Source organism: Pomacea canaliculata, linkage group LG1, assembly GCF_003073045.1.
Source record: "Pomacea canaliculata isolate SZHN2017 linkage group LG1, ASM307304v1, whole genome shotgun sequence".
Taxonomy (NCBI): domain Eukaryota; kingdom Metazoa; phylum Mollusca; class Gastropoda; order Architaenioglossa; family Ampullariidae; genus Pomacea; species Pomacea canaliculata.
In genome coordinates, this window is record NC_037590.1 from 17,187,721 (window position 1) to 17,206,410 (window position 18,690).

The window sequence follows — 18,690 nt, forward strand, 5'->3', positions numbered from 1 at the left end:
CTGTTCTCCCGGTGTCAGGCTCGCAAGGAGATGAAAGCAAGAGATGATGAACACAAAGAAGCAGGCGAAGAACTGGCGCCGTGCTTGATGGACTCCAAATGTACGAGTGTCAATCAAGCTGAATTAAATGGCAGCATGGGAAACATGCCAGCAGTCACAGACTCCAAAATGTGACTTCTCATTTCTGGATGTTTACAGCAAATACAGATGTAAACAATGGATGATCTGTAATTACCGTTTTCATGGTGAAATCCATTACGGAGCCTGTGCTTGTAGACGGTCGATTGGTCAGTCTTACCTTTATTCCCCAAATTATTTATTCATTAAATGGAAAAAAAAATCATGGCACATGAAGTAAGAATAATTTATAAAGTATACATTGCAAGAAATGGTTCAAATTATTATGGAGGACATTCTCGTGAATATTAAATGTTAATCTTAGTGATTTCAAAAACATTAATTTTAGAATAAATCTTTAAAAAGTTGTTATCTCCACTCGGGATCATTAGACGCGAAAAGTTTATCGTCTGCCTGTATAAATGTTGCACTAAGATTTTAGCTCAGAGCGAAATATTTTTGGAAAGAAAAGACTTTTATAGCATCCCAGGGCTTAAGGTCTGATCATCGTTTAACAGTGCAAATGCAAAAAGGAGAAAAAATCATTTGTCTGCATGTCCTTTTAATTTCTGGATGTTCTTATATTTGTGGTGTACGTTGAGGACTGGTTCTGTCTGCCTTAGATTGTGCAATCTTGTTGTCCAGGTTGTAAACAAAATGGTGGATCCATGTGAAGCTAAAGTCAACTGATGAAATGAATGACAGTACAAAATCTAACCGGATGTACTTTTGTTTCCTTTTTATATTGCTTTAGTTTAGGGAGTGGGCGTGTGTTAAAGACAGTTGTACAGCAAGTGGTCGTTGTACACCTCACTCCCAGACTGAGAGCAAAGCTGAATTCCTGTTGTCTTAGAGAGAGAGATGAGAAAGCAAAGGACAAAGCAAATAATTCAGATATATTTACTTCTATTATCAAAGGGAATCGGCTGTGAGTTTCTTTTTAAAGGGATGTTGTAAGTAGAAGAAAACAAAGTACCAGCCTCATCGCGAGTCCTTTGCTTTGGCCATGTGTTGATTTTACACCTGTAACATTAAACATTCTCTCTTTCCTTTTCTCAGAACATCCTAATATGAGATATTCGCCACTACCTTTATATATCTTTCAACTTTCTCATTATTTTCTCATCTCAGACATTTCATTTAAGCAACTTTCCATTTTCTAGAATGAATGCTAGATGTTAAAAAGCATGATTTGCTTCTCCTACCATTAGAAATGTCATTTTGATTATCCCTCGACAGTAAATGGTCTCTGGAGATACATCAATGAATAATCTTTATTGAAAATCTCTCTCACTCACACACAAATTGACATTTGCGGATCATTGGTTGTTTTTCTAAGGAAACAGAAGAAAACAAACATCGCAAACAGCTCGCGCAGATCAACGTCCGTATCAGTCGGTGACGTCACAGACCAAGACGCGCGCAATCAGTCGCGACGACAGTGACGTCAGAGACTGCCGGCGATAACGGATAACGACATCCTTGCCGTGGTGCCGCCGTGCAACTAATTAGTCGGTATTTTAAAGCCTGCATCCTTTATGTAGAGATACAGCGACAGCAGAGTCTTTGCCAGAGTCAGGAAGTCCAAGATCAACCTTTTGTTTTCTTCTTGTCCGTCTTTCTTTTGCGGCCGGCCCGTCCACCCGCTCTGAGGCTTCGCACCACACCCGTCTACCAGCGCTGTTTCTACCTACTTGTATGTACGTCACGAGTTATGTTGCCTAAGTTTTGGTTTCGTTGCGGTTGGCGCCTGGATGTGGATTATTCTTTGCTAGAAAATGCCGGCTGCCATGCCCACCTCTACCCGCGAGGTTTCAAATGCACCGTTGTGCACGAAGCGCCAAACTCTGGTGGCATAGTTAATTTTAGTCTGTTGGTCACATGATCTTGTTATGCAATTTTGTGTCTCTTGTCTTCCTTCAGCAGCGGCGATGACTGACCAGTCAGTTTGACACCTCACAAGAGGATGGACATTGGGTGGAATGAAAATACAGGGCCGGGTGCACAGACTAGCTAGCTGGATGCTAAACTGCTATATAAATATTTATTTTTTATTTGAAAGTTTGGGTTAGGATCTACTCAGTGTATTTGTGCACCTGGCCACCTGGTCTTTATTTGTGCATGACTCCATTTCTGTGAATACGATAATATGAGAGCAGGTGGTTTAGAAGCTCTGATCCTTATTGTCTAGTTCTGCATGCCTGTTTCTTGTCTTCTCTTGAGTCAGCTTCTGTCGATGACCTCTGACCAGTTTCAGATCCTCAAGATGATTGGAGACAAGGATATGAAACAACCTCACAAAGACTCATTCGGCTGGGGACCCATTGTTCCAAAGTATGTATCAACACTTGATAATATGTTTTAACTTTCTCTGTGGATTTTTTGTCGTCTTCTTGAAGCAGTTGGTTTGTTTTCATTATTTTCTGGAAACAGTTTTTTGTGTGCATCATCACCAAATACAATTATCAGCCGCTAATAGTCAAGACAGTAGTGGTGGTAGTAGGTCGTATTTGTGGTGATGGTTGTTGTAGTTGGGTGGTGAAAGCTGTAGTCGCAATGTTGGTGATCATCGTAGTGATAAAGGAGGCAGTAGCAGTAATCAAACTGATGGGGGTAATATTCGTAGTTGTGGTAACAATATCACATGAAACACACTTGTAGTAATCACAGTTGTAGTATCAGCACTGGAGTGAGTAACAATAATAATAACAGTACTAACAGTAGCAGTATCGGAGTAGACAGACTGTATAACAACCATCAACACCTGAACTATTTTAGTCCACAGATAAACAACTGAGTTCAGGTCTTGAATGAAAAGAACTTTCATTGTCATCACTGATAATACATTCTTTTCTTACAGATTTCTAAAGGGGTGTAAGAGATTGTCCTGTTTAGCAATCTGCTTCATCTTCTGCTCTTTCTTGAATGGCATCAACTTGGGTGCACTCAGCGTGGCATTGACGACTCTCGAGAAGCGATACGGTTTTTCCAGGTGAGAATACAAGCGATGTGTATCTTTGTACGATATATAAACAATGTTTTTTCAACACCTTACTTTTTTTTGGAATGCTTCACTCGACGAATTTTTTCTTTATTGCCTCGAAATGACACCGAGGTGTTGTTTACACTTAGCCCTAGAAATCAACTCAAAGTTTCAGTTAACAGAACATAGTCTCAACTAATCTTTGTTACAAACTGACAACGACAGAACCGAACTGTTAACTTGAGCGATTCCTGCTTTATTTCATATTTGACTGATGTCAGTCTTCAGTCTTCAGTCTACAGACCTACATGAACAATGAAATGAGAGATGAACGTGTGCCGTATGTGTAGCGAACGCGTGATGAATATTTCTCGAATGCTTACCGAATATGTGCCGAACATGTGTCAAACGTGTGGCGAACATGTGCAGCAAAGTAACAGGTCTCGTGTCAGCGGCAGCGAACATTGGCAGTGTCACCACCATCATCTTCTTGGCCCCACTCGGTTACCAAAGTCACAGGCCCCGGATGTTGGCGTGTGGCGCCGTCGTGACCGCCGTGTCCTGTCTGCTTCGGATCATGCCTCATCTTCTGGATGGCCCCTACTGGTTGCCAGGTACGGCTGCCCTTCATCTCCCTCACCTCCACCACTTTGTTCTTACAGACCAAACTCGATTACTCACAGATATAACTAGTTCATCGAGAACAGCGAAGTGAAGAAAGAAAACAGCAAAGCGATGAATTAAAGGGTTCTCAGGCTTGTGATAAGGCTGTGGCGACGGTCAAACGTTTCAAAAATATATTTAGTGACAATTACAGAGCACGAGAGCAATACAGGTTCCTGTGTAATGTCTCTGTTCTCAAACTAGACACCATCGAACGGATGCGTAGCCAGCATCCTCTGTGCCAGACAAGTGGAAACAGCACCAGTTGCTCCAAACTTCACTCCTCGGATACTTTTGCGAACACGGCCCTGGTCTTCCTCCTGCTCGGTCAGCTTGCTGGTGGGGCGGGCTTTTCTCAAATCATCTCTTTTGCACCTGGGATATTTACTGATCACCTGGCTGATAAAAAAAGCGGGCACGCATATATAGGTAAGACCACTTTCTCTTCCACCTTCTCTGCATTCTCATTCTCTCTCTCTCTCTGTCCAACGTCATCATCAGTCCCTTACCCTTGAATGGCCCTAGGGAAACTTTACGATGTATTTACCCCAATTCTTGCCATCTTCTTCATTTGTCTGTCATTCTCTGAAGGAAATCTGCTCTCCGATGTCGTCTGCTTGCTGTCACGATGTCACACGCCTATCTGCCCAGCTACCTTTCAAACACACCACCATCATTTTGTTTTCGTTTCACATTTTTGTCCTGCATTCTTAGTTTCATGACCTTGTCTGAGAACTTAAATGCCTTTGCTTGCAATTTTTTATTTATTTATTTATTTATTCATTTATTTATTTATTTATTTCAGCTGCCAGCAATGTGTTGGGCGCTGTAGGTATCTCTGCTGGATTTTTGTTTGGTTCGGTGTGCCTTACCATCTTCGTTGATATACGCACAACGTAAGTCCTCTCTAACGGCCAACCAACTGTTAAAATTAATTTCAAACGAATGACTTAATTCAATGAAAGGTGTCAATTCTTCAAGGCTAAGACAACACCACAGTTCCTTTCGCTTGTGATTCAAGCCTGTGAAAATCACAGTTCTCACCTGGGCTTAGAGGTAGTTATAATGTAGGGCAATCCACCTGTGTTTTTCTGAACAAAAATGTTAAACTTGACATTTTTTGTTTGAAACAAACTGACGACGGTTGGATATTATACTATTTTACCAGCAACATTGAGTTTAACATGTGCTTCTAGTTAACCTTAATTATCATGGCGAACTTAACAACGGGTTCTGATGAGATCAGATATAGTGTTTTGTTACATAAAATTGTTGTTATATTTGTGACGATTTACACATTGAATATTGTCTTCCTAGCATCTACATAGATTACAGTAATCAAGAGTGGATTGGAGCATGGTGGCTGATGTTCGCCTTCACAGGAACTTTCTTGCTTATATTTGCTATAATTCTCTTCGCTTTTCCAGCCAGAGTCTATGGTAAGTACTCCTTTTTTGTCATGAATATACTTTTTCATCGGTTATCATTAAAACACCGTTACCCTGAACTTTCAATGTAATTTTAACTCTTTAACATAACTGCGTGCGTGTTCGTGTGTGTGTGTGGCAAAAAAAGGTAACAGTATAAGCAAAAGTTATAATTTTTTTTTACATCTTTGATCACCAACAAGTTTTGCTTATAGGTAGGATATGTTGGGACCAAGACAGTGTTTGTTGGGTGGGGTGAGTTCATTTAAACTATGAATTATTAATATGATGACAGATAACATAGTAAATGAGGTATTTAATATTTTGCCATTTTTCATGTTGTTCTCCATTGTAAATGTCTAGCAGTAACATTGATGGATGAAATTCTGTCATGAGGCTATAAAGTTTCATTGTATTGCGCTATCTTCAGATGGGTTTGCACGGAAAAACCTGTTGGATGAGGAAAGAGGTGAGTGCAGGGAGAGGCCTTCGAGTCTCCCTCAGTCGTTGCCTGCCTCATCACGAGAGTGGTCTCTCAGTACTCCATTCTTCCTCCTCTTCCATGTGTTCGCGTTGTTGTTTCGGCTTATTTTCCGCATATTAATATTCGGTATTGATGCTTTTCGATCACTTGTCCATTTTGAAACTCTGACAGACGACCGTAAATTACACGTTCTCTGTATTTTGATTTCCTTACAAAGATTTTTTTTTTAAACCTCAAGTAACTAATATATTTGAAAATCAAAATGATCAACTATTGTGAGGACAATATTCTTTAACTTTTTAAAAGATCTGCTTCTTTTGTTTTAAAGTTGAACAAATGACTGATTGTATCGTCACAGATAAAGCTTTAATGCCATCATTACCCGTCACTCTTGTATTCGAAGACATATATAATTATTTTTCAAATAAAAAATACAGCTAATGCTAGTTGCTTTTCCAGATTCTCTTAAAGATTCAGCTGGAAGTACTAGTTCTACTTCTTCTTCTACGCGGGTGCAGAAGCGAGGAGGAAATTGTAAGAACTTTCTGAAAAAGATTAAAACGTTCCCTGGATCACTTGTGAAACTGGTACAGTACTCGTCTGTATATTGCCATGTGTATATGTTGTGGGCTTATAATGCTACATATATAACACTTTAATGGTTATTTATTATGAATTTATGCAGACTTGTGTTCATTTGTAAATGTGTGAGCATTGTGAGAGATAGAAAGAAAAAGAGGGGAGACCTACACTTAAAACAATATCTATTTCTTTATATCACATTTAACTTTGCGATTTCTTTCGTTTAATCCAATAAAGTAACGACCATCTACATTCCATCGTTAGACACTTTGCAGTCTGGCCTTTCGTGACAGGTGAAGAACCCGGCTTTCAACCTTTTCAACATCTGCACCTGGTCGGAGCTGTTCTTCATGTCAGGGCTCTGTGCCTTCGGACCAAAGGTCTTCGAAAAGGATTTCGACATCTCTTCCGCCGATGCTGGACTGGTTATGGGTCTGTCCATCCATTATCTTCTCTGTCTCACTGTAGTAAACATCATATGTAAATAAATCCATTTATTATTGTTTTCTCATTGTTGCTCTTGCGGCCTTTTGGAAGGATTCTGACAGTACTTATTAAAACAGACACGAGAGAGCTAAATTGCAAGCACAATATGGATGTGTATCTCTGGACTGCTGTTCCCATTTAGCAGTTTAATGTCAGGAACCACGACGAGAAAAATTCTTAAACTTAACCAAAGACGAGATAACTTTTTTTTACTTAGTTACTTTTTATTTATTTATTTTGGCGAAAGTCCTAGACATCCACTTTCCACGAGCTAATAAATATAAAAACATAACAGATCATAAAGTTTGAGCTTTAGTACCTCCGCCAACACGAGAGTTCGCATCCTCTGCTCTTTATGTTGATAGTTATACCGGAAGTGAGTTTGTGCTTTGGCCTGGTCCTAGAAGTTAACTCAGTGGAAAATGTGTCTGCAAGCAGTCGAAATGAGAAATATGTCCACGTACTCATCAATACAAACATTCCACGTTGCTGGTCAGCTAAATATTGAAGCAGCGTTGGTCAGGTTAGCTTACAGCGCATGCGCAGAAGAAAACATTCCCGCGCTTGGAACTTGATTGCGTGACGACAGTCGGGTGGCCTGTTTCGTCACAGGTACCATCGTTGCTTCCGGAGCAGTGGGCGGCATCCTGGGTGGCGGCTTTGTGATAAGCAAGATGAGTGCGAACCCTCGCGCTCTGGCCCGCACGTGCGCCATCTGCTCGCTGGTGGCTGCCGCTTGCTTCCTGCGCCTACTTCTTCCGCTGCGACGAGACCAAGGTGGCGGGCATCCACATGTCTTACAATCACACGTCCTTCCCAAGGTGAGCTGTCCACCCTCTGTACTTGAACGATGGGAGACGAAGAAGACATTACGAGTGAAACAAAAATTGAACAAGCCTACTCTTGATCGAAGAAACAAACCATTTCAGCTTTACGTCCACACATTCGAATAAAAAAATTAAAAAATTGTGGAGCGGGTTTCGATCGCAAACCAATTCGGTCAACGCACTTTATTTCGGAAAATACTTAGCTTTGTCCCAAAGCTTCATCGATTGATTTCTGAATTTTGTTCTGCAGCGACAGCAATGAGGGAAAATCTCGGCTGATTGATGAATGCAACGTTTGGTTGCGACTGTCAGATCTCCACTTTCTCACCTGTCTGTGGCCCCGATGGCGTCACGTATTTCTCGGCCTGTCACGCTGGATGTGACTTTGCGGGTATTGACCGGGATAGGGTAAGCAAACAATACGAATAAACGTGGGTTTTGGGTGCTTTTTTTCATTTTAACTTGCCTTAAAATTCCTATCTACACAAATACCGTACCAGGTAAGCAGCATCTGCTTCAATAACAGGCATTTCGCGATTAGGCGCATGGGTTCGATACCGAAGTAGCGCAGCGAACTTTCCCCCCAGTCGACCGAGTCTCGATCGACATTACCGATCGCACAAAGTAATTAAATACTGTTTTGAACCTCCATTTGTATGCCATTGTCACTACCTTATCGCAGAAACCACAATGACTAGCCAACAGCAGGAAAAAAAATGCGCATCTAGGCATGCAGCAATCAGCCCTTGTCTCTAATAATCTCAATTGCCGTGTCCATCCTTAATTGTTGCAAAGTCAACAGTCCTTACTGAATGCTGTTGGCGTGTGTGTGTGTACGTGTTCGTGCAGCTGATGCTGAACTTCACGAACTGTGCCTGCGTCAGAGCCAGAAATCACAGCCCGATGGTTGTCGACTCGGTGACGAATATAGAAGCTGAACCAGATGTCGAATTGGACCAGTCCCAAGACACAGAATTCACGGTGACCGACGGGAAATGTCTTCGAAACCGCTGCAACAGCTTCTATCCATTCTTCGTCCTCCTTCTCTTTGGTATCTTCGTCCGGGCTGTCATCATCCCACCACTGACTGTTCTGATCCTCAAGTAGGCTTGGTGCAAAACCTTGCATATTTCATATGATCATGTTGCCAACCTTATCTAGTTCAGAAATCTGCTTCCACCACTTTCTTCTGTACCAGTAAGATTGAATTTAATGCTGCGTTTCTCGGGAACACAAAGGCTAAACAAAAAGAAAAAAAAAATTGAAGTTCTTGAGAACTCTACTTTTCTGACGACATGACTCTTGACTATGATGCAGTAGACATCTGCTTTCCCAATATAGGTCTACAGAGGCATTTTTCGGCAACACACAAGCTTACTTTAAATGCTTTTATGTGTAGTACTGTGACTTGTCAAAAGTTAGAGCAGTCTATACTGTGTTCATAATGGTGTTTATATAGATATATGTGATATATGCATTTGAGGAGGTGTACATTTGTACCTATTTACAGATGTGTTCCAGATGACGAAAAAGTATTTGCTCTGGGAGCAAACTTTCTTTCTTCTAAAGCCCTAGGTATGACTGAGACTCCTTTTTTTTTTCTTTCATTCATATTTTGATGATTCAAGATGAACGAAAAATAACATTATCACTAGAAGGAATCAATGATGATGATAAATTTAAAACGTGGTATCCTTCACGTTCATCTTCAAACATTTGCTGAAATTCCTGTTGCAATTCATGAGAAAGTAATGACTAGAAGAATGAATATTCCTAACTTTTTTCTTTTAAATTCCAGGTGCTGTTCCTGGGCCAATAATCCTGGGTGCCCTCATCGATAAAACCTGTCTAATATGGCAGGAAACATGTGAAAATACAGGTCACTGCTGGATGTATAAAAACACAGATCTCAATCTGCACTTGTGCTTTATATGGCTAGGTACATCCATTGTCTCCACTGTTACATGCTTTTGTGCAAGCCTGCTTGTTCCAGGTGACCCAAGTTCACCCACAAGACAAGAGCAGCAGTCTAACACCAATATTACTAACAACAAAGATAATCAGAAATCTAACACCCATATCTTTGACAACAAAGATAATATGAAATCTGAAAGCTCAGATGAGATATACGAGCCTATTTCAAACTGAGTTTTACATCTTAAGACTGTTCGTGTTAGAGAGTTTTTAAATTATTGTGGAATTAAAATATGACAAAGTAGACAGAGAATGAATAGTTATTAAAAAAAATTGTCAACATCAAACATCCATGCTTCAGCTATTTTACAAAAAAATTAAGGGTCTTCACAGTATCCAGAGCTGATTTAGTTTTTCTCATTTTCTCACACACTTACCACTGCTTAAATCCTAGTTCAGAAAATAAAGCTTTCATTTGATGATAATCTTTAAATTTTATCACAGACTGTAACGAGCCTGAATTGGTCCTTGAGCAATTGTAAAAATGTATTTCTGTCAGCTAAAAAAAAATCAATTAAAGTTTTAAGTACGAGTTCCAGTTTATGTTTAAATTTTATACACAAATTTATAATAATATGATAACTTTCCACAAGTTTTAATTTAAGAGAGAGAGAAAGACAGAGCAAGAGAGAGAGTGGATGTGCACATGTGTGAAAGATTGCATGTCATGCATATTTTGTGTGCATGGCTATGTGTATGCACACATCTGCAGGAGTATGAATTCATATCCCAACAGATGTCACAAAGATAGATGGAAATGGAATATGACAAAATATACAAGAGATTTAAAAGTGAAAAAAGAGAAACATTCTGCAGTTAACAATTGTGATTTTTTTATATATCATGTAATCCTGAAACTACTTATGAAGATATAATGAAGCCATCATATGCAACCATACACAACATTCACAATTCAGAATTTCAGAAGAGTTTTTTCAGGTCTGTGCTGAATAATCTATAAATATTCTACATAAAGTCTTAGATCACAACCACACCAGAGGGAAATGGTCATACATATCTCTGCCAGTACAATTTTTCTAAATGTCATCCCAGAAATGTTGATATAAATACACTTGTGTCAATGTTCAAAGTGCCATGCCACCATCTGTCTGGAAAATATATTATCTGAAATTGATATGATAAAAATATTAGGCAGTCATAACTATAAATATTAATAGCAAAAATAAAAATATTTTAAACAATAATTTAAGCATAAAAAGTCATTTTATGTTAAACCTTGGATTTACTTCTTTTTAAACTATACCCAATGTGAAAAATGATGCACTCTTGGAGGGAAAAACAGGGGCATATTCAAACAATCATACTTGAGTTTTTAATAAACGTGATCTGTTCAAAGAGTAATGAGAAAGAAATTCCAGTGCTCGGGCTTATACATGGGAATGGTGAAATCGCAGGCAAATGGTAGAATTGAAGTCAGTTACATCCTAGCCTTTGTAGTGCCTAAATGCTTGTTTTAGTAAAACCCTGCTGAAGTGTCTCACCACAAGAACAAAGCAAGCAAGTCTAGAGCAATAGCGTGTCATGAAAATGCACTGTCACACTTCACTGGATGCGAGATAATTTTGGCTGAAAAAAAATTCCAGTCCTCCCAAATTGACACTAGAGCCCTGATGTTGCTTCACATAACTTCTTCTCATTGCCCAAGATTAAACCACATTTGGAAGGCCACCACTTCAGCGCAGGAAATGGAATCAACTGATACTTTTGAAGTTGAACATTTCAAGGACTGCTATCAACAATGGCAGACATTGAAAACGTGAGAATTCACAAGGATCATATTTTCAAGATGAAATTTGAAAATCACTGCTAACCCTAAATCTTACTGCAAATGCTGCGCATTCTGTTTGGACGTGTGATTTATCTCTACACCACTGAGTGAATACAAGAGCTCAGTAAGAAATTAAGAAAGAGTAAGCAAGCATGCATGTATCCGACATGAACAGTCAACATTTACTACTTCCTAGACTTTAAATTATGCTTTGCTTTATGTTTTTTCCTACAGATAGACAAATAGCATAATGTATCACTTCAACTGCAGCTTCATGCTCTAATACCAAGTACTGTTAGAATAGAAGTAGGATTTATGTGCCAAGTAACATTGCATAAGGAATGTTTTAATGACAGTTGCCATTTTTCAACAATCAGCAATCACACAGTTACCTGTACATCTACATAAAAAGAGGAGAAAAAAAATATGAACAAACAGCAGCAGACATTATTTTTATGTACTACATAACATCTATAAATGCCGCTACGCTTTTGTGTTCTGACAATAAATAGTGAAAAAACTTTTAGTCTTGTTTTAGTAAGCAACCTAAATTCATTCCTTGCCAACAGGACTAACCTCCCCTTGTCCAACAGTACATTCTAGTGGTTGATCAAGAGGATGTAGTTCTGGGTAATCTTCATAGAGCCATTGAAGCGTAGTTCTGTTTGGATGGAAATGGGGTACCTTCTCTGGTGGTTGCATAAACCATCTCTTTAAAAAGATGTTAATAAACTTATATTAATAAAATGAAAACATGATAAATATATAAAAGCACAATAAAACATTCAAAGGCTGTAAATGATTTTTATGACACAATACAGTTCACTAAAAATATATATATATTCCCAAAGTCTTCACTTTACCTTCCTGCCATAGATAACTTCACCAAATCCTGGACCATGAAAATGAAATGGCACACCAGTTCCCGCACCTGAAGACAATTAGGTTAAACAGTTTAATAATAAGCAATTTATATACATGTAGCACATTTCTCAACTGCAGAGTCCACTCAAAGCATTTTACAAATCAATTACATAATAACCATTCAAAATGAAAGCAACTATTGCATATTTCTATTACATTAGATAACACTTATTTTTACAAGTAACATGTGTACTTAATATATTTAATATTCTACACTTATACCTGCCAATCCAAAGCTGTAAGCCCCTGTAAGCCCAGGTAGTGAGTAGGGTGGAGGAGAATACTTGTCAATCAGTTCTTGCCACTCCGTGTAATTGTTGTCTCCAAACCAGTAAAATGTCTCTGATCAATAATAATACCTAGAGTTAAGAAAACCCTAAATATGGCTAATATTTTTTTAAATCTCACTACTCATTTACTTACATGGACTCAGATGAAAGAATGTTAAGGTCTGATGTATATAAATAATTATGAAGATGGATGAAGCATCATTAATTGTTTCTTCAGGTCTTGAATCTTGTCCAACAGGATATGGGTCTCCTTAATCATATGGCTGTTCTTTTGAAGCTGCTAGGATAAACCCAAGGGTTCCAACATAATCTTTCTAAGGTTTTATACATCTGGCCACTGCATAAAATTATGACCACACTTCTCTATGCAAATAATTGTCCATTTCTAAAATTGCTATTTACTTTGCTTTTAATGACAGCTGAATCCCTTGATCAAGATATCAGCAATAGTAAAATACAAAGTTTCATTGAACAGCAGATGAAATGTACATATACATGTGTTCATGCAAGTGTGTGTCTGTACTCCCTCCAGGTAAATCTTACATACCATTTCCAAGCATATCCAGTGTCTGAGGTCTCATGATTTCCATTATGTATTGAGCTAAAGTTACATCCACTGTGTCAAGAAAAAAATAAAAAATTAAATATAATAAAATTTATTTTGGCTATTTATGTCACCATTAATTATACTTATTTTCTATTTTCACAAATCAGGAAAAACTTACTTTGAAACTCACAAACATGTAAATGTTTATAATTAACAACAAAATTAATAGTTACAATAAACAGCTACATGTACTCAAACGAAAAAATTTCATGTTTTAACAGCACTTTTATTCTTACATTTTTCATAGGAGTAGGTATTTGCTGAACTGAGTCTTATCACTTTAGATCCATATTTTTTCAGCATTTCTTGTTTCTGGCAGTCATGGATGAATTTCTGCTTGACAGAAAGGGAGAAAAATTATACATGACTGTTAATGTCAAGAAAAGGCGTTTCTCTATTCTGAGTGCTACATAAAAATAATTACATGTTTAAAGAAAAAAAAAGCATGTCATGCAAACATGTGTAAACTGTTCTTACATGTCCATGTGTAAACTGTACACTTTATTAAGACTGCTTCTGTAAGATTCTTTAATTAGTACATACCTATTTTACAGGCCTTTGGTGCTTATGCTTTGTCTGATTTTACACTTTCACAAAGTTTATAAATGAACAGCGTTTATGGCAGGTCTGCATTTTATCTTTAAAATTACATGCCTTTTCCAACCAAGCAAATGCTTATACACCATGTAGATCAACTTTTACACTCTTGGAATATAAAAGGCGTGGCCATTTCTTGAAACTCAAAGTGCAACCAGTATAGATATATATCCTTTGCTTGCTGTTTAGGAACCAATTAAATTAAGTTTCCTTATGATACAAATATGACATATCAAATCATAATCATTTGCAATTACATGCAATAAGCTAGCTATTGCTTTAAGATTTCACAGTAGAAGTTCTAATTAAGTTCCCTCACTGCTGTATTATGATTCAAACTTAACATGTTACATACAGAATTGTCTGTTGCTCCTTTGATCACCACAGGCTGTGAATAAGCATATCTGAAACATGTTATGAATACTTGTAGAAAACCTCTTACTACTTAATAACACTCTTAGCACTACATAAAAGTAGAAGTACAACAGACTGGCTAATATCTGAAGAATGTAAAGACAGTAGGTGAAATTTATTTTTTGTTATTGATGCTTTCAGCTAAACATTAGACCAAGAAAGCTATATATTTTTGGAAAGGAAAAAGTTTAAACTTTGCAATAAAAGTAATGAAAATCGCCTTCCCCATGTTCCCCTAGCAAACCACGATCCTGGTTCATCGTGCTCAAAGGGTTAATCAACTATTTTTTCTACAGATAGGCAAATAGCATAATGTATCACTTCAGCTGCAGCTTCATGCTCTAATAACGAGTACTGTCAGAATAGAAGTAGGATTTATGTGCCAAGTGACATTGCATAAGGAATGTTTTAATGACAGTCGACAAAAGGATAAATCTTCTGTAGCTGTATGAGGAAATAAAATTTATAATGATGAGAGATAGTGGACAGGATCAGATAAAGAAGTGTTCTATATTTCCTGCAAAATGTAATGAGTGTGCTTCATAACAGATGAGTGTGTATTAAGATTTTATGCTGTGTAAAACATTTTTGATTCATACAAGGATGAGTCGAAATAAGAAAACAAATGCATCTTTTACTGATACAAACCTGGTTAGAAATTCCTCTTGTGTCAAGTCTTTAGCATATCTTACTTCTATTGTACATGGCCCTGGCTGTGCCAAAAGTTTGTCTTGATCTGTATACCTATTAGTAATTTTTTTAAATATTAATGGTATAAACATATATTACTTCCCCAGTTGTATAACATATAATACTTCCCCATTAAAATACATATAAAACATTATGTCGGTCTTTATAAATACATGTGCAAATTGATAACCCTTTACTATGAATAACTTTTCCCTTTTACATACATTCCTAACAATGCTCCACACACACACACAGATTAATTAACGGTTTGCAGTGTAAGATGTTTTACCATCCCCCATCAAAGGCCGATGCAGTAAGAATCAAAACTGTAAAAATATTGAACACATAATGTAAGCTGCATGATCGCATGATTAGATTTAATATTATTTTCTTCGAAAATGTCGCGCGGATTTGCGACATTACACATCACCGCACCTAGCGTTCTATTTTTACGACCTCAAGTGTCACAAATAACTTGCTAAGAATTAATGATCTCCCATGAATAAGTTATATAATGATAATAAGTTTAGATTAAGTTAGATTTTTATTAGAAAATGTAGTCGCAAAGTTTTGTGATATTTTCACTTCTGACAGGCACAACGTGAGCGAGGCAAGATGTTTGTTTTGACTCGCATGAAAGATACGGTGCGCATTCCCCCGAATTTGCTTCATCTCGACACCACTCAAGCCATTACAGAAATCATAAACTCAAAATTAGCAAACAAGGTAAACGCTTGATATTTCACTTGTTAATATTTAATAATCATGAATGCCACTAAACCGAATCGGCTGAGGGACCAACTCGCACAGCAGCTAACAACAATAATAAACCTTATATTGTTGAGCCGTTGGCTTGCCTTTCTTAAAATCAATGTACATACTTCCTTTTGTCAAATATTTCTTTCATAAGTGAAATTTTATATCAGAGAAAAGTAGGAAAGCATTGGGAAATAAAGCTAGCTATGAACAAGATAAGTGTTATACTTTCAGGTTGTTCACAATGTCGGCTTATGCATTGCTTTGTGGGACATTGAAAAGTTTGAAGATACCTTTATCTTTCCTGGTGATGGAGGAACACATACAACTGGTAAGTTGCATTGTGCATGCAAGTCCATTAGCTTATGATTTTATTTTTTTTTTACATATTTTTTTAAAAGCTGATGTTCAGGTTATATTCACCTGTAGGACTATAAAAATCTGTGAAATTTAATTATTATAAAGCCAAAGTTTTGAGAGGGCGTAATTCCATCTGTTGAGTAAATTACACTTACAGAAGAAAATTCAGATGAATTGGGAAAATGTATGAACTAGTTTACATGAAATAGCTGTGTTGAATTTTGTTACAGAATTACTTGCTTTTTTTTTCAAATTAATGATATACTGGGCTCTCAAGCTGTGTTGTTTTTACAGTTCACTTCAGGTATGTTGTGTTTCGACCTTTTATTGATGAAGTTCTGATTGGGAAAGTAAAACGGTGCAGCAGAGAAGGGGTTTATGGTAAGCAGAATTTTTCCTTTTGTCTGAATGTGTGTCGGCAGCCACCTTGCTTTAATCTACTTTAGGTTAACCCTAAAGGTTATTTGAATTTAAAATGGTTGATGCAGAGTGGTACTCAGGCTTAAAAGCTAGATTTCTAACCCGTAATGATAGGAAAAGAATGACCTTTCCCAGGAGATGAGGAGCACACACAGTATTGACTGCCCTAATGGTAAAACTAATTTCTTCCATCTCCTGACAAGTAACATTTTTTACATAAAATTTTGAGCCTGAATAATGTTTGAGGTCAACGCCATTGAGGTTAATGAGCATTCTCAGTTTATAGTTGCAGAAGTAAGCAAATACATTTTATACTTTATCATAAAAAATGCAGACTTGGAAATGAGTGTCATGATATCAAGCAATCCACCACCCTCATAAAATTAAAAATGCAGAAAGATTTGAGCTCATTAGGTTGAGTTTGTATGTTTATGTGCTAGTGCACAGAAGTGTTATTATAAAAATACTTTTACAAATTGTTTGCTTTGTGAAAATAAAATAAATCACAACCAAAAGCCTATTTAAAAAAGCAGCATGAGAGTGAGCAAAGCTGCAACTACTACTGTAGGGAAATATTATCAAAATAAGCAAGAAATAAATAGATGATGGAAAGATTGAAAAGAACACTACTTACTAGATTACATTTTCATTATAATTGTTAATTTTGTGCATCAAAAATTTGAAAAAGTATTTTCCTTAGATAATACTGGCAGCACAGAGACATCTAGATACAAACTAATGCATTTTTGATTTTTCTTTTACAGTTTCTATGGGATTTTTTGATGATGTTTTCATTCCAGCTGATGCACTACAACATCCATCTAAATTGTATCCTTTGATTGTTGCCTTCCTACCATTTCTAGATTTTGAGAAACACTTCTATCATTTGAGCTCACACTTAGGCATATGGTTCATTTATGTTTGGATTACATCAAGTACATTTTTTTTTATGTTGTTTGAAGCCTTAATTAGTTCCAGTAATGAACAAGAGCAGCTATGGGCCTGGGAATATGACACAGGTGAAGGCAAGCATGATCTTTACATGGACATTGATGAAGAGATCAGGTGAAATGTATTCTGATATTTTTGTTGAATAAAGTTATTGTTTGCACTTACACAAATAGAGCATTACTATTTTCTTAGTTAATATTGGGAACGTTTTTTTGACTGTTACACGTAATGGTAAGTTTATGCCTAAAGCTAAATGTAGAAGTGAGCAGTCTAGATCAAACATCTGTGACAATGACTAAACTAACATAAATAGTAAGGGCAGTGTTTATTCAAAACAGCATGAAAGACAAAACAAAACATCATCAAAGTACCATTGCAATAATTAAGCATCAACGGTTCTTTTTTATCTCTTTGTAGTTTAAGTCCCATGATTTGAATGAAGTAAACATGAATCAAATTAGGAGAGCAGTCAGAAAACTGTAATGTTTCTTTGTCCTTTACTAGATTCCGTGTTATGGAGGAGAAGTTTGTGGAGGTGAGTCCCAAAAAGAAGAAAACAAAGGGGGAGCCCAAAGATGTGCCACAGATTGATGCTGAACCACGAAAACCTCCCTACACCATAACTGTGAGTTTTTTTCAACTTGTCGAATCCTACTCAAGAAAACAACTCGGTACACTTTGCTCACATCTATTGTAAGGCATACCAAGTTAAACTTTGTGTTATTTAATGATGGTATCATAGCTGTGTGGATGAATTGCTAAGCATGCTAATATTTGTGGTTGGTATGTTAATTTGCTTGGTATGAAAAATTTTATTGTCCAGTAATTTCTTTCTATTTATTTTCAGGGCACACTAGCTGAACCAGGACTAGGTTTGCTTTCATGGTGGACTTCAGCAGGCTAAAATAAAGTATTTTAGTTTTGAAATTTCTAGGTGTGTAAATCTTTTATCTTCTGTGTGTGTGTGTTTGTGTGTGTGTTGACATTCCTGAAACCAAAATACAATGTTCTGTACAGCAGTATTGTGGCTGGTTGATGTGTAGTGAGGGATCTGGCAGGATGCAGCAGTTGACTGGGTCTTTCCCTATGATCTTTGCTAATTGGGCACATAGGTGGGGCATTTCCTTGTTGACATTAGCTAGTTCTTCATTTGTCAATGCCATTTTTGTTTACAGGTTAAAAGATAGCCTAAATAAGGGGAAGGTGGGTGAAGAAATCCAAGTAACAAGACAAGTTTCCACAGATTTACTATTTTCAAAAGGGTCACTGTCCAGTTTTCATACCCATAAAGCAAAATGGAAACTGCTGCACTGCTCAAATACCTCTTAAGGGCTTTGATTAGTTGGATA

The 18,690-nt window shown here is 37.2% G+C and overlaps 3 protein-coding genes across 3 annotated transcripts; 2 read left to right on the forward strand and 1 right to left on the reverse strand.

Moving 5' to 3' along the window:
- Nucleotides 1-1,549: 1,549 nt before the first annotated feature.
- Nucleotides 1,550-10,075, forward strand: LOC112570769 (solute carrier organic anion transporter family member 5A1-like). The gene is made up of 15 exons (XM_025249381.1): nt 1,550-1,817; nt 2,369-2,451; nt 2,978-3,109; nt 3,530-3,714; nt 3,968-4,192; nt 4,569-4,659; nt 5,081-5,202; nt 5,621-5,659; nt 6,134-6,261; nt 6,550-6,688; nt 7,355-7,563; nt 7,820-7,977; nt 8,419-8,672; nt 9,080-9,144; nt 9,368-10,075. Exons 2-12 carry the CDS (start codon nt 2,384-2,386, stop codon nt 7,829-7,831), a joined length of 1,350 nt encoding a protein of 449 aa, XP_025105166.1. The 5' UTR covers nt 1,550-1,817; nt 2,369-2,383; the 3' UTR covers nt 7,832-7,977; nt 8,419-8,672; nt 9,080-9,144; nt 9,368-10,075.
- Nucleotides 10,076-10,359: 284 nt separating this feature from the next.
- Nucleotides 10,360-15,303, reverse strand: LOC112570773 (jmjC domain-containing protein 8-like). Its single transcript, XM_025249395.1, has 9 exons — nt 15,144-15,303; nt 14,813-14,908; nt 14,106-14,154; nt 13,390-13,486; nt 13,094-13,162; nt 12,479-12,598; nt 12,196-12,263; nt 11,909-12,043; nt 10,360-10,668 (listed from the first exon to the last, which is right to left on the reverse strand). The coding sequence occupies exons 1-9, from the start codon at nt 15,272-15,274 to the stop codon at nt 10,588-10,590; spliced, it is 846 nt and encodes a 281-aa protein (XP_025105180.1). The 5' UTR covers nt 15,275-15,303; the 3' UTR covers nt 10,360-10,587.
- Nucleotides 15,304-15,419: 116 nt separating this feature from the next.
- On the forward strand, nt 15,420-18,272 carry LOC112570782 (DNA-directed RNA polymerase III subunit RPC8-like). Its single transcript, XM_025249406.1, has 7 exons — nt 15,420-15,580; nt 15,845-15,941; nt 16,265-16,351; nt 17,155-17,218; nt 17,369-17,455; nt 17,846-17,966; nt 18,189-18,272. The coding sequence occupies exons 1-7, from the start codon at nt 15,470-15,472 to the stop codon at nt 18,243-18,245; spliced, it is 624 nt and encodes a 207-aa protein (XP_025105191.1). The 5' UTR covers nt 15,420-15,469; the 3' UTR covers nt 18,246-18,272.
- Nucleotides 18,273-18,690: the final 418 nt, after the last annotated feature.